This window comes from Lampris incognitus, chromosome 11 (genome assembly GCF_029633865.1).
Source record: "Lampris incognitus isolate fLamInc1 chromosome 11, fLamInc1.hap2, whole genome shotgun sequence".
In the NCBI taxonomy this organism is placed as follows: domain Eukaryota; kingdom Metazoa; phylum Chordata; class Actinopteri; order Lampriformes; family Lampridae; genus Lampris; species Lampris incognitus.
Window position 1 is genome coordinate 29,868,658 of NC_079221.1, and position 15,883 is coordinate 29,884,540.

A 15,883-nucleotide genomic window follows, 5' to 3' on the forward strand; every position below is an offset into this window, starting at 1 on the left:
CTGCAAACAAAGTTAAATAACAATTGGTCAATGGATTTGAGTGTCTGACTGTCTAAATACAAAGATAGGGCACTATATGTTAGTCGAGATAGTCCTTCTGCCTCTTGGTAGCAAAACTCTACCCTTCAAGCTCAGGGCCCTTTGGAGCCACTGATTGAGACGTTTTTTTTAGTTTTGTCAATGATGGGGTGAAAGTTCAGTAGACATCTTGCTATTTGATCTTTTGCAATAATTATGCCTAAACAAATATGTCACACTCTTTTTAACTGGAATGTCACAGATAGATATGACTGAACAATCTTTGACAGGTAGGAGCTCACATGTATTAATATTAAGGTAAAGTCCTGAAGCTTTGGAGAAGGACTGAATTAGGTGAAGGGCACAATATATTTGATTGCTGTCTTTCAGTAAAAAATAGTAGTGTCATCTGCTAGCTGGCTAATTACAACCTCTCTTCCTGCAGCAGAGATTCCCTTTAAATTATTCATAGTGATTGATCAGCAAGAACTTGAGTAGCTAAAAGGAACAAATAAGGCAAGATTGGACAACCTTGTTTAAGACCTCGCTTAAGATCAAATCTTGGAGAAGTACTATTTCTGAGTTCAACAGAACAATTAGTTACTATATAGTTTTGATTGCGCAACAAAAGAAAGTGCCAAAAGCAAATTTCTCAAGGCAACTGAAGATAAAATTATGATTTATGGAGTCAAAAGCTTTATAAAAGTCTAGAAAAAGGATAAAGCTGTTATCAGATATTAAAGGCGAGTAATCCAGAACATCTAAGATTAATCGTATATTGTTTGAGATATGTCTGTTTTGCATGAATCTGGATCGTGTCTCATATTACAGAGTCCAATACACATTTAATTCTCTTGGAAAATACTGAGGAAGGACTTTATGATCATTGTTAAGGAGACATATTGAGTGCCAATTTTCATTGAGGAGTAGATCCTTTTTGGGTTTCGGTATTAGGGTAAGTCTGCATAGCGGCACGGTGGTGCATTGGTTAGCCGGTCACCTCACAGCAAGAAGGTCATGGGTTCAAGCCCCGGGGTAGTCCAACCTTGGTGGGTCATCCTCTGTGTGGAGTTTGCATATTCTCCCCGTGTCTGCGTGGGTTTCCTCTGGGGGCTCCAGTTTCCTCCCATAGTCCAAAGACATTTAAGTTAGGTGAATCGGCCATACTAAATTGTCCCTAGGTATGAATGTGTGTGTGTATGTCGGCCCTGTGATGGCCTGGCGGTCTGTCCAGGGTGTCTCCCCGCCTGCCGCCCAGTGACTGCTGGAATAGGCTCCAGCATCCCCGCGACCCTGAAAGCAGGATAAGTGGTTAAGATAATGGATGGATGGATGGTAAGTATGCATTGACTCGGACTGGGAGGGACAGTGCCCTGATTAATACTTTCTGTGAAGAGTTTAAGTAAAATTGGGGCAATTTCATTGGAGAACAGTTTATAGAATTCCTGGGTTAGACCGTCTGTCCCTGGTGACTTATTATTTTTCAAGTGATTTATGGAAAAAGTTACCTCATTAATAGTAAGAGTATCACATATTTTATTCTCCGCAGGAGATATGCGTTGGGTGTTAATTGGACTTAAAAATTGCTCTGTGATTTGTGCAGAATAATTACATGTATATAGCTTGTTATAGAAAGAACAGCAGTGGTTAGAAATAGTTTTCGAATCAGTCATTATAACATCATCTATTTTTAGTTGCTGAATAGTATTTAACTTGGCATGACGTTTTTTCTAATTTGAAGAAGAAAGAGGAATTGGTTTCACCCTCCTCACGCCATTTCAGTCTGGTTCTCACAAAGGCTCCCTCTGCCCTATTTTTGTAAATTTCATCTAGCTTACTTTGTAGATTTGCTATAGTTACTCTGTCTTCTATTGTGTAGTTAGCTGGATTCGTTTTTGAAAGTATCGTATCATTGATAACTGCATTTTCTTTTGCCTTTTTAAGTTTAGCCAAATTACAGCTGTAGTTTCTCAAAAAACTTGCAGCCTCAAATTTAAATAATTCCCAATGTTTTCCCATAACAGTTTTCATTTTTGGCTTTGTTAAAAAAGTAACGATGAATTAATTTTGTAATTTTGTGCTTTACAGTGTCTACTCTAAGCAAGGAGTTGTTCAAAATCCAATAAGTTTTCTATTGAAAGATTTATTGTTTTCACCAGACAACTTAATTGAAATGTAAATAGCCTTATGGTCTGTATAAGGGGTGGGAAGAACAAATACAAAAATATAATTTGTATTTATGTTATCAGACACTAGCCAAAAATCAATATGAGACTGTTTAGAACCATTGTTATTTCTCCGGGTATAAAGTTTATCATTAGGAAATTTATCTCTCCAAACATCAATCAAATTATATTTTTGCATGAGTAGCTTTAGGTCATTTTTTGAGGAAAGAGTTCGTGGTGGCCATCTTATCAGTTTGGCCATCTACAACCATATTGAAATCACCTCCAATTATAATAACTGCATTAGGAAACTTAGTTAGCCCTCGATTAATATTCTTCTTCAAAGAAGATAGCAGTTGGGAGTTTTCAGTTTTTGTGTTGTAACCATAAATGTTAATGATGAAAAGCATCATATTGGAACAAGAAATAATCATTTAAGTAAAATACCTCCCTGGGTCATATTTGGTTAAAAGGATGTCACCTTCAAATCTGTTCTTCAAAGTAAGTGTACCAGCTGAGTGTTGAGTACCATGTGAAAACTATACATCATCTCCCCATCCAGAAATCTGTATCATTAAGAGTAGAATGGGATTCCTGAAAGGAAAAGAATCTGTATTTAACTGTTAGAAAATAAAAATAACGCTTTACGCTTAGTAATGTTTTTTAGTCCCCTGGCATTAAGTGAACCTAGAGATAATGACAAAGTGTTTAGATAGAATGAATTAACTTGTGCGTGTGTGTGTGTGTGTGTGTGTGTGTGTGTGTGAATACTGTATTTTCCAAGCTATGCACCAAGTTTGCAATACTAAATGAAGGAAAAGAAATCGTCACATATGTAAATTATTTCGGGAAGCTACTTATTTGGAACATGTGTAGTAAAAAATATATCATATAGGCTTATACATAGTATAGCAATTGACTAGCTCCGTAATATTTTACGAAGAAAAAAGTCCCTTAACAAGAGCATATTTTCCCCTACAAGACGGACCAAAATAGCGGCGTTCACAGCCTTATGGTCAGTCTTTCGGGACGTTTATTTATTTGCCATTCACAAAGGCTCGAGCACCAATGTAGGAAGCAATTGTTCCCTCTCTTCTTGCCTTTTGGATTACCAGCCAGAGAGCAACTTGGGTCTTCCTCGGGTCTTTGACACAAGTCCTCTGCAAAGTGGCGACAATGATCGCTCAACCAGGGACTTGCGAGTATCCCCACACCCGCCTGGCGCCTGTCACCTTGGCCAACTCCAGAAAAGTAAGAGTCCAGCCCCTCTCCATGAATTTGGTACCAGAGCCCATGCTATGTGTGGAGGTGAGCCTATCTATATCTAGTTGGTACCGCTCCACCTCCTCCATAAGCTCAGGATCCTTCCCTGTCAGAGATGAGAAATTCCACATCCCGAGGACCAATCTAAGATGCCAGAAGTCAGCACGTCCTGGTCCCTGCCTTTGCCTGCCACCCAGCCTGCATTCCACCCTACCCCAATGCTCATCCCCATGTGTGGTGGCTCCACAGGGTGGTGGCTTCATGTTGTTTTTTTCAGGCTGGGCCCATCCGGGCCCCATGGGCCAAGGCCTGGCCACCAGACGCTCACTGGTGAGCTCACTTCCCAAGTCTGACTCAGGAAGGGGGCCCCGGTTTCCCTTTTCCAGGCAAGGTGCTGTAGCTCTACTGGTGTACATTCAACGGCTTTCTTGGGAATCGCTCTTAATCTGGCCCCTCCCCTGGGACCAATTTGATTTGGGAGACCCTACCAGGAGCTATTGCCCCTGACAACACAGCTCCCAGGATCACCGGGACACCCAAACCCCTCCAACACGTTAAGGTGGCAATTCTCGGAGGGGGTAGATAAATAAGACTTAAACTAATTACATCTGATCTCTACATTGTCCCGCCTGGCAAAACTTCTGGACTCACTCGTAAATAATCAGCTGCATTAATTTTTATCTATCTTCTCTGTTTTAATGGCTGGATTCAAGACTAAGCACAGAGCCATCTCAGCTACGTCTTCGGTCATGATTCAGCAGTAGATACAAGAAAACACTCTCCTGCTCTTTTTGCCACCCTGTTAAAGACCTTTGATACTGAAGATCACTTGTTGCCCCTGGTCAGACTGGCTGTGCTCAGACTTGATGATTGCAGAAATGTTGCCCCAAAAGCAGTCTGTTAAAATGGGTAGCGTTGGATGTGATCTCAGAATGATCATCAGGAAAAACAGCTCCTTTGCCTTTTCTGCTCCACGCAGAAAAGGCAAAGGAGAGCCACCAAAAAGACAATAAGAGCCACCAAAAAGACAATAATATAATGATATAAGTGATGATTATTATATGTGATGCAACAACTGGGAGCATGAGGCTTGTGTTCCAGGTCTCACCGTTTAACACGTGCCAGAACTGAAGATGAGTGGAGGCGTGAATGTCAGCTTTTCGGGCAAATTTTATTTTGGACTTTTGGATTTTGATGTTTTGTCAGTCTGATTAGTTTAACATAGTTATTAAACAATCAAGACCATTTTAAATTAATCCTAATTGCATAATCAGAATTGTAATTATTTAAAGGATTAACACATAATCCTAATTTTTAATATACAACATTAATTAGACTGGTTTATTCTTATACAAACTGCATTTGGGTCACTATGAAGTATGGCCAAATAGATGTCGGTTTTCCCATGTTTTTATGTAGCAAGTTTCTCTACCAATCCTGGTGCTGAAATCACCACAAAAAAACAAATCATCTAATATTTCCCTCTGGAGACCATCAAAGCAACGTTCTGTATTGTAACGGAGAATTGTTGGTTGTAGGTAGACGGCACAGAGATAAATGTCCTTAACAACCCTGAGAGAGCCACGAAACCGAAACCAAAATCCATGTAGTGCTAATCTACATGGCCAATAAACATGATTCTGATTCTGATTAAAACATCCTCTTTATCCAAGTGTCAGCATTTCCCATCTTGACTGGACAGACAAATGTGACCTGTTTCATTTTGGACCATGTCAATATGCCCGCTGTCTCTCTCCCAACCCCCCCCCCTTTTTTCTCCCCAATTGTATCCGGCCAATTAGCCCCCTCTTCTGTCCTGGTCATTGCTCAACCCCCTCTGCCGATCCGGGGAGGGCTGCAGACATGCCTCCTCCAATACATGTGGAGGCCAGCCGCTTCTTTTCACCTGACAGGGAGGAGTTTCACCAGGGGGCTGTAGCATGTGGGAGGATCATGCTATTCCCCCTACTTCCCCCTCCCCCCTAAACAGGCGCCCCGGCCGACCAGAGGAGGCGCTATTATAGTGACCAGGTCACATACCCACATCCGCTTCCCACCTGCAGACACAGCTAATTGTGTCTGCAGGGCCACCCGACCAAGCTGGAGGCAACACGGGGACTCTAACTGGCGATCCCCGTGCTGGCAGGCAACAGAATGGACCACCACGCCACCCGGACGCCCCTCTCCCAATCTTTTTATGGGGCATTTAGAGAAGGTAAAACCCATTTTTGGAAATTAATGGACAGTTTTTTTTAAATCACGATGGCAGCATCAATAATTGTAGTAACTACTTCGTGAAAAGTCACAGTTTGTACCCTTCAAATCTCAACTGCTGAGGAGGAGACCCTGCATTTCACATCTGTTCATCATAAAATAGTCCTCTCTCTCTCTCTGTCTGTGAATGTTCTCATTCATCCAGGTCATAGTTATCCAAAGGAACTGAATCAAGTGCAACTGGACTTGGTTATATATCCATGAAGACGTTTCGCCTCTCATCCAAGAGGCTTCATCAGTTCGTGCCTTTCTGACTAGACCAAGCTAGTCTGACTGGCTGGTGATGAAACTCAGATATTTAGCCTCTTTGGAGTCATTATCAGACCTATTGATGTCCATGGCTATTGATGTCAATCTCTCTCTCTCTCTTTCTCCATACAGATTGGTTCAAAGTAGTGTGGTCCCACAAAGGTTTAAATTGTCAGTTTTTTTCCTGTCACTGGAATACTGAGTTGAAACACCTTTTTTCCCTCAATTATCTGACGTCCTGGTTCAAGAGGCACAAATCGATGCAACTTCCACACATAAAAGAAAGGAAAACTCATCTACACTAAAGGCAGGCATTCATACAGCTGTAACTTGTCCCACTTTTTACTGTATGTCTGTTGAACTAAGGCTGCCCTTTTGCTCCCTTCGTAAGAAGACTTGTTTAGAAAAACTAAGTTCCGCTTTTCTTTTTGTCATTCTTCAATTCTCAGACATTGCAATTTCATTTTAAGAATAGGCTATCTTACTAGCATTCGGGTCGTGTGGCGGTCTATTCTGTTGCCTACCAACACGGGGATCCAGCTTGGTTGGGCATCCCTACAGACACAATTGGCCGTGTCTGCGGGTGGGAAGCCAGATGTGGGTATGTGTCCTGGTCGCTGCACTAGTGCCTCCTCTGGTCGGTCGGGGCACCTTTTGGGGGGGGGCAGAACTGGGGGGAATAGCATGATCCTCCCACACACCGTCCCCCTGGTAAAACTCCTCACTGTCAGGTGAAAAGAAGCAGCTGGCGCCTCCACATGAATCAGAGGAGGCATGTGGTAGTCTGCAGCCATCCCCAGCTCAGCAGAGGGGGTAGAGCAGCGACCGGAACGGCTCAGAAGAGTGGGGTAACTGGCCAGGTACAATTGGGACGAAAAAGGGGGAAAAAATATTTTAAAAAAGTATAGGCTACCTTGGTTGCAGTGTGTGCCATTCGACAAAGAGCCATCTGTGATACCAATGGACATCTGCAATGACAACCAATGTGTACAGGTGCAAGATAAATACACGAGAATGGTCTTCTAGGATGGCTAAATTGTACACAATCATGGCCAAACACTGGCCCCATACCCCAACAGCCGGTGGCTCTTATCTTTGCCCATTTTCAGTGGACATGTTCAGCAAAAGGCTGATGAGAAAATGGCTAGTATTATTAGTTTGGCCATCAAATGTTTTTCAGGTGACATGCAGACATGTGGGATGAATGACAACAAAAGAACTGCAACAGTTTGTTAACATGTTGCATCTTCTTCCATAAAAAAGTAAAGAGTACACTTAATTTCGTTGTGACGATATGCAATTTACATGCTAATTCGAAAACCCCTAACGCTGCAGACAAGTTAGCTTTTTTCTTTGTTTTGTCAGGGTGAGAGAGGAGATGAGGCAACAATTTCATCATATCTCCGTCTCGCTCCGAACATAACGATGCTTCCTTGCAATCACTAGAAACTGATCTTAAACTCTTTTTTCCAGACAGGCTGGTTCTTTACTTGTGCAGTTCAAAAGTTTCCAAAATAAATTGACTTAAAGGGACATGACACACTGTATGCCAAACAGTTTCTTTCTGCAGGCTGTCATTCAAATGAATGCTTAACACTGTCAAATAAATCCAACCATTTTGTATATACTGTATTGTACATTGTGTGTAAACTGGTACTCTCTGTCATGTACATCTACCTCAGGCATGAATGTAAGTAACCTGCTAACATTTATTTCAGCATCTCTGATATATTCTCTGCACCATTGCTCCTTATCACCTCTTATTTCGCCTGTATAAGTCAATCCTTGTGTATATATCTGAATATTGTTGTGTTGTACTGTTGTTATTCCATGTTAAGTACACTGAGAGAGCCACAAAACCAGAGTCAAATTCCATGTATGTGCAAATCTACATGGCCAATAGACATGATTCTGATTACACGATACACATTATGTCCACAATATCCAGAAAATGTGATCTGCTCATCACATATATCCCCATATTACTGCCAAACATGACAACCGGGTGAATTACCTCCCTTGATTGAAGAATATGTCTGTTATGCAGCTGCCAGCATTTGTATGTTATATACTATAAAATACCATTTCCTCAATACAAGAACAGGCACAAAATGCTGGAGTTTGATGAAAATATCTTATTCACTTTGTGTTAATCACAAATTATGTTGACTTGCAATAGATTAAATCACTGGATTGCACCAGTGAAAACCACCTGTTGACTAAATTCATGACTAAGTTGTTTTAAACGGAATCAACTAGAATAGTTGTGTTGAAACAACTACGTTTAAATAACTTCACTTGAAAATATGTGAAAATATGTGTCATTTCAATCCATCAATGCATTGAATTGATTTAAAATATTAATTCACTTCAATGCAAAGAAGTCTCCTTGTTGTCGCGGTATCAAATACGAACTTTAGTTTTCAACTGTAGAGCTCTTCGGGTAATATAACTGGTGACCAAACAGGCCTTGAGAAAAACTTGAAATCCATTTGCAACATCAAAGCTATTGCAGTTCATCACAACCCCTGAACTGTTGAAAAGAATAACTGCATCTGAACCAGTCTGCATTAATTAACTGCTGCTTGGTATGAATTTGATCACAGTGGGTGCTTTTTCTTTTTTCTTTTTTTTGGCCTTTTTTGTGGAAATGTGGGTCTAGAGAGGGGATGGACAATTCTGTGGAGAAAAACTTCTGATATATTGCCACTTAATGCCTTTGGTTTCCTTAGAAATGGTGCAAGATGTACTTTCAAGCGGTTCAATTCAGATTTTCCATGAGCGGCATTCCAATTTCTTCCTGGCTGAGAGGCACATGACCCCTCCCAAGCCAACAGGAAGTAGTAAAATAATTTTTTCTGGGGGAGAGAAGAGCTTGTAGAGCCACTTTAACACATTCCATATCAAATTTGATATGGAATCTGTGATGAAATTTCCATCCGTCGGTTAAAAAATAATCCGTACTTATGAGGTAGAGAGAAATGATGAATAGAAAAATAAACGGAGTTCAAGAAATATAGCACTTCAAAAACATTTTCTTTCATGGTAAATAGCTTGGCATTTTAGTAATAATCGTTTGTGTGAGTGAGAGAGAGAAAGAGAGAGAGAGAGAGAGAGAGAGAGAGAGAGAGAGAGAGAGAGAGAGAGAGAGAGAGAGAGAGAGAGAGAGAGAGAGAGAGAGAGAGACAGACTTTCAATAACACTTTAATAAAAATCACAAAAAAATTACAACACAAAGACCAACATGGTCAGTAACACAAGATTCACAGAATCTAAATCACCTCAGGACACTCCCCATGATCAGCTCATCATCAACAATACAGCAAAGTACATTTTTACAACACCACACACTGTGATAACTTTCCAGATCATCCATCATTGTAAAGTGGCAAAAATCTACTTTTAAGCGAGCTCTTAACATTTTTATAAACACAAAAACAGCTTCACCATCCCCAGCATCCTCCATTTTGTTTCTTCTACTCAGGTACACGGCCATCTTTGCACTCCCCAGAACGAAATTAACAAGCTGGCATTTGGCCTTGTTTATCCAAGAGTACCTGTAGCCCAGAATGAACATGGGTTTGGAAAAGACTTCCCCAAACAACTCAAAAACATTTTCCAGTAATGTAAACAGTGGCAGCAGTCGACAACATTCCATGAAGCAATGAAAAACAGTTTCACGATTAGAGCAAACTGGGCAATCATGGCTAACATCAGAATTAATAACAGAGACAAACGCATTAACAGCCAGGATACCATGTAAAACCCTCCACTGCAGGTCTGCAGTTCTTTTGACCAATGGTGGTTTTGCACAGCGCTCTCCACTCAGGACCAACACTGTCCCTCAGACCTAGGTGAGCCCTCCATGGGGTGTCAGGTTTACTATGTAATTTGTCCCTGTGCAGAACTTTAGCATACATGTTGTACACTGACCTTCCATTTGGATCCTGAAAAGAAAACACAGAGGGATTCTCACTTTTTAAAAGAGGTCCTGTACAGTCCTTAAAATCTGGGGAAATGTTCATTGAAGGGAAAACATCCTTCTCATCAGGTCTAACAGAGCCATTTTAGGGTTGGGCATCATTTGAAAACGTTCGATACCGATACCAAACACAATACCTCCAATTCGATATGATACCTAAACAATACTTTTTCGATACTATATTATGAAAACCTTATAGGATCATCAGCAAAATACTTTTCTATACAGCGGGCACCATAATTCATTGACACAGTTATTTTGGTTCTGTACTCTAGCACTTTGAGATTGACAGTGAGGTCAACAATGACAATGAGGTCAACGTGCAGACTGACATCTTTAATGTATGTGAGCCTATTTATATACACCATCATAACCGTCCTTACCTGTTTCATCATTGCTAGCAGTGGCACCAGAAGAAGACCCATCAGCAGACGTCCCAGAGCTAACATTAACGTTGGCAGCAGCATGGACATGGTTATCAAACACAGAGCAGTTGTCCACTCGTAAATTTATCCCATGTGTTTCATCATATTTGACATATTCCCCGACTCACATTTGAGGATTGCTTTGCACCGGTTGCATTTTACTGTGTCAGCTTTGCTGTCTATTTTTACAAAGTGTAGCCACGCTTTGGAACGCATAGTAGCTCACTGAATCTTGCCCACCAGTTTTCAACTCCAACACAGTCACGAGACGCACACACATACCAAATAGCTTCATGCTGATTTGTCAGTCAGTCGCCTGTGTACAACACGCTGGTAGTGATTGGCTGGCTGCGATAGCGTTCATGTCATCTACCGTAAAGTATCGAAATTTGGCACCGTTTTTTTTTTTTCAAAAGAGTTTGATACTCGGTAGGACCGAGATATTTCGGTCGGTGCCATATGGGCACCGTTTTCGATACCCAACCCTAATTATAATAATGGATCAACAGTGTCCGCTCATCACTTGTGAGAGCTTCTCTCCATTTATTAAGCAGCACAGTGAGGACACAAGTTGATCTCAGCCCCAAGCAGGAGGCAAGGGGAGCTGTATTGTTCATGTCTGGGCCTGCAAGCTGAAAGAGAGAGAGAGAGTGAGTGAGTGAGTGAGTGAGTGAGTGAGTGAGTGAGTGAGTGAGTGAGTGAGAGAGAGAGAGAGAGAGAGAGAGAGAGAGAGAGAGAGAGAGAGAGAGAGAGAACTACAATAGGCCAGGATTGGGACAAATTTCAGGAAATGAACAATATGATTTGGACCAAAGATTAATTGCTAAATTTAGGATTTTCTTTAAGATTAGGGTGAGGTTAAGTATTAGTGAAGGTTAAATTTGGGGTTAGGAATTAAGGATTGAGTCTAAATCAGATACAATGTCCTCAATATGACATCACTCAGAGTGTGTGTGTGTGTGTGTGTGTGTGTGTGTGTGTGTGTGTGTGTGTGTGTGTGTGTATTGGTGAAGCATGTACCAGTAGAGTGTTTGTAAGACAGAGTGAGACACAGAGAAAGGAAAAAACATCTGTCATGTTTTGGTTATATAGGCTCAACAGCTGGATCAGTCATCTGCCACAAGAGAGACAAAGTGAACATGAATCCTCCTCGTCTCTTTAAATCAAACTTTTACCTCAAATGGCAGTTTTGCCCCACTGTGTACGTCTCAGCTGTTATTCTAAGGATTGACTATATGGTGAACCAGAAGATTTCCAATTAAATCTGTGTACACTATCAAACTGTAATACTAAACACACCATGATGCCAGACTCAACAATCCCATTGTTTTGAGTGTGCATAAGCATCCATGTGCTGAAATAAACGCAGCCTAGTAGTCTTGCCAAAAACAGCTTGCCAGTAAAAATGGGTCAGAGCTTCCTCAATGTTCCAGTTTGCCCTCCCTATCTTTTCTTCATGAAATACACAAGACAGACCAAACTGGCTATGCAGCCCTGCCCACTGGTTGGAAAAAACATAAATATATACACACAAATACATGAATGCATGCTCAAAATATACACATCCTACTCAAATGTATTTGTGCAAGTGTTTTACATAGGCAGCACTTGTAGACACACTCATGCAATTTTAAAAGCCTTATTACTGCAGATTGCATTAAAATATAACTTGGGGAGGTTTGAATATTACAGGGCAACAAGGTGCCTTAGTATTTCACACTATCACTTCACAGCAAAGAGGGTGCTGGGTTTAGTTCCAGCCAATTTTTGTAGATTTTGAATGTTTCCTCCAGGTACGTCTGTTTCCTCCCACAGACATGCGTGGTGAGTGATGGGGGGGGTCACTAAATTGCCAATAGGTGGGAATTCTGTGTGAGTGATTGTATGTATAACCCTGTGATGGCCTGGCGGCCTGTCCAAGGTGTCTCCCCGCCTGCCGCCCTATGACTGCTGGGATAGGCTCCTGCATCCCATGACCCTGAGAGCAGGATAAGCCATTTGGATAATGGATGGAATGACTATGTATATGTATGTGTGCCCTGTGAGAAATTGGGGACCAGTTCAGAGTATCTTATCTGCTTTCTGCCCAATGCCTGGTGGGACAGGCTCCCACCCCAATATGACCCTGAATAAGATAGAGTTCAGATGATGGATGGATAAATATTACAGAGCATCAGGACACAGTAACACACAAAGTTGAAATGATTTTTTCATAAAATGCATTCAATTTTAGAGAACACAAGATTCCAATATTAAAGAGTCAGCTTGCATTACTATGGACTTACAAACAAGCACACGATCTGCAAACACATGCAGATCGACCTCAACACACACACACACACACACAAACACACACACACACACACACACACACACACACACACAGCTATAGGCTCAAACACATAGACACATACTGTGCTCATAAGCACACACATGCCTACACATGAAAGCATACACACATGCAATCATATGCATGAACGTACACACTCAGTAGTGCATCACAACTCAGGTGATGGTGGTGGTTTGCTGGCATGTTGGAGAATGGGAGGAGGGGGTGGAGGAATGGGCAAAGCTGACACTGCCGGAGGCTTGGTCTGTGAAGGCAGATAATGCTACTGATGAAATCTGGCTCCTACCTCCTTTAAGTGATTTTAAATGGTCCTCCGAGCCTCAGGGCTGTCTTCTTCAATGCCTGTCGGATTTCTAGCCCATCTCAACCACACACAGGCATGCAACTATAGGCAGATACACTTTAATATATACGTATATATATACACTTAAACAATAAAATAAAAAAATCAAGCCATGTAGTGATGTGGGTATTCTTTTAAGACCCGAGGATACAAGTGACATTAGAAAAGAATGTCTCCAGGCACAACACAAATAATTCAATCGTAAGCAGGACAGAAAATCACAACCAATGACCAGCACAATGGTGGTTCATTTTGGCTGGCAAGGACAAGGTCGCTGGTAAGACAGCTTCTAGATGAACAAAACTTTGTTTATCAAAATGCTGCTATATTCGCAATTTTCTTTTTGTTTTATCCTACCCTCCCATTGGTTGCTGTGCACCATAACTAGGGGTGTAGTGTGAGGCAACATAGCATTTATTCGCTATTTTTTTTTCTTTGTTGTATGGCCAACTTGGCAGCTGATAAGTGCGCCACGCACGAAACAGGCCTGTACTGCTATGAATTAAAACGTTTTTTCCTGTATCTGTGTTGATTAGTTGAGCACTTATAACACCATTGACGGTTTCAGAAAAAAACCCTATCTCCCTCTCACCCTGTTTCGGGTGGTGTGCGTCTTCCTCGAGCTCATGTCCTCTACCAGAGCCCTGGGTGTTTGAAGGTTCTGCACAGTATCTGAGCTGTTCCTTGGACTGCACTCTTCTGGGCACAGATCTCAGATGTTGTTCCTGGAATCTGCTGGAGCCACTCTCCAGTTTGGGGGTCACAGCCCCTATTGTTCCTATTACCACTGGGACTACTGTGGATTTCTGTGGATATATACTGTGGATCACTGTGGTGTGTGTAATCCACAGTATCGGAGGAGGCATGTGGTAGTCTGCAGCCCTCCTTGGATTGGCAGAGGGGGTGTGATAGCAACTGGGGCAGCTCAGAGAGCGGGGTGATTGGCCATGTACAATTGGGAAGAATAAAAAAAGGGGGGGGGTGGATATATATATATGGGAATATATATATATAGATAGATAGATAACTGTAAAGTTTTAAAATATAACTCAAATACCATGAAGCTGCGTTTTGGAATCTTTAGTGAAACGTGAATAACGACAACGGTACATCTGCTGGTGTATCCGCTAGCCATCGCATACTAACACCCCTCTCTTACTCTCCTACTTCCGGGCTTAACGCTTAACTTAGAGCGCCCCTAGAGCGCCCCCTTGTGACCAGAATAAACACAAAAAACCAACACCAGAAGCATTACTAAACATGTTACATTACAACCCTCATGGACATTACAATAACTTTGTTAAAAGAAACACTCAACGGTAGGGAAAGTGCTCAACAAATAAGGAGCAAAATAATCCAGATTAAATATATATATATATATATATATATATGCTGCTCTGCCGATCCAGGGAGGCCTGCAGAATACCACATGTCTCCTCTGATACATGTGGAGTCGCCAGCTGCTTCTTTTCACCTGACAGTGAGGATCTTCGCCAGGGGGACGTAGCGCTTGGGAGGATCACGTTATTCCCCAGTTCCCCCTCCCCACTGAACAGGCGCCCCGACTGACCAGAGGAGGCACTAGTGCAGTGACCAAAACACATACCCACATCCAACTTCCCACCTGTAGACACGGCCAATTGTGTCTGTAGGGACGCCCGACCAAGCCGGAGGTAACATGGGGATTCGAACTGGTGATCCCCATGTTGGTAGGCAACGGAACAGACCGCTACGCTACCTGAACGCCCTGTCATGTCTTATTTTATCTAAGACTACAGCTATTTTAAAGTATTTACAGTGTAAGCTGCTCCGGCAGCAACAGCATGCCATGCATTTTCCTGTCCTCCCAAAACTCACTCCTCCCCTCTCTCTCATTCTTCTCCCTCCACTATCGCTCGAGCTCCTCCTCATTCTTCCAATTACCATCACACAGGTACAGTCACATTGGAACAGCCTGCTTTTGGCAGCTACGTCACTGTAATTGGACTAAATGTGGCTTCTGTTGGCACCAGTGGGAGACAGGGAGAGCTGCTGCCCTCATACATTTTATGTCAGGGGCAGCACAATTAAACTCCTTTATGCTCGCATATTCAGTTCAACTCATGTTCATATCTACTACTTCATAAAACGGGCTGAATTTGACTCCAAACACAAAGACTTTTGTTTGTGTCTTTTTGCAATGGCAGGATGGCTGTTGGGCAGCAAACAAGCTACCCTAAATGAATTAGTAGACAGAGGCTAATGCAGCTTGGCAAAGGGTAAATGGCCAGTATTAGCATCAGGAGAGCACTTCATTTCCCAGTGATGTGATGGCAAAGGGAAGGAAGTAAAGGAGGATAGGGATAAAAGAGGGAAGATTTGCAGGCCATCAGTTACCAAAGCTAGCCTAATGGCAGCTGACTTGGTTAGCATAAAGCTATCCTTATTCATCCTTTGCCCTACTCCAAACTAGATTTTGACCTTTCTTTCCTTTCCTATATCCATGTTTTTTTTCTTTCTTTTTTTCTGTTGTTGACTTTTCCTTGTATTCCTTGTTTCTGTGTTTGGCTTGACTTGAGAACCATCTTATAAGTGTTTTTGAGGGGAAATAGTAGTGTTATGCAGAAAATAAATATATGTTTTCGTTTCTCAATCCCTCAGAGAGAATTTAAATAAAGAGTTTTGATTGTAATATTATACACAAGGCAATGAGCAGAAACAAACACATAATGCTATAGCTAGACTGACTGACAGCAAACAGCAAGAAGAACAAGTCACATAGAATTCTAGCAGCGGCTTAAATCATTTCAACAGCATAGCAAGCGCAATGACATT

At 41.8% G+C, this 15,883-nt stretch overlaps 1 protein-coding gene across 1 annotated transcript in view; it reads right to left on the reverse strand.

The window, feature by feature from the left end:
- Positions 1-4,248: 4,248 nt before the first annotated feature.
- Positions 4,249-15,883, reverse strand: part of LOC130120347 (leucine-rich repeat and calponin homology domain-containing protein 1-like) — an 81,121-nt gene continuing 69,486 nt past the window's right edge. Inside the window, exons 5-7 of the mRNA XM_056288896.1 lie at positions 9,903-9,916; positions 6,883-6,937; positions 4,249-4,412 (exon numbers count right to left, since the gene is read on the reverse strand). Of these exons, the coding sequence (XP_056144871.1) occupies positions 4,249-4,412; positions 6,883-6,937; positions 9,903-9,916 (233 nt within the window). The remainder of the gene's footprint in view (positions 4,413-6,882; positions 6,938-9,902; positions 9,917-15,883) is intronic.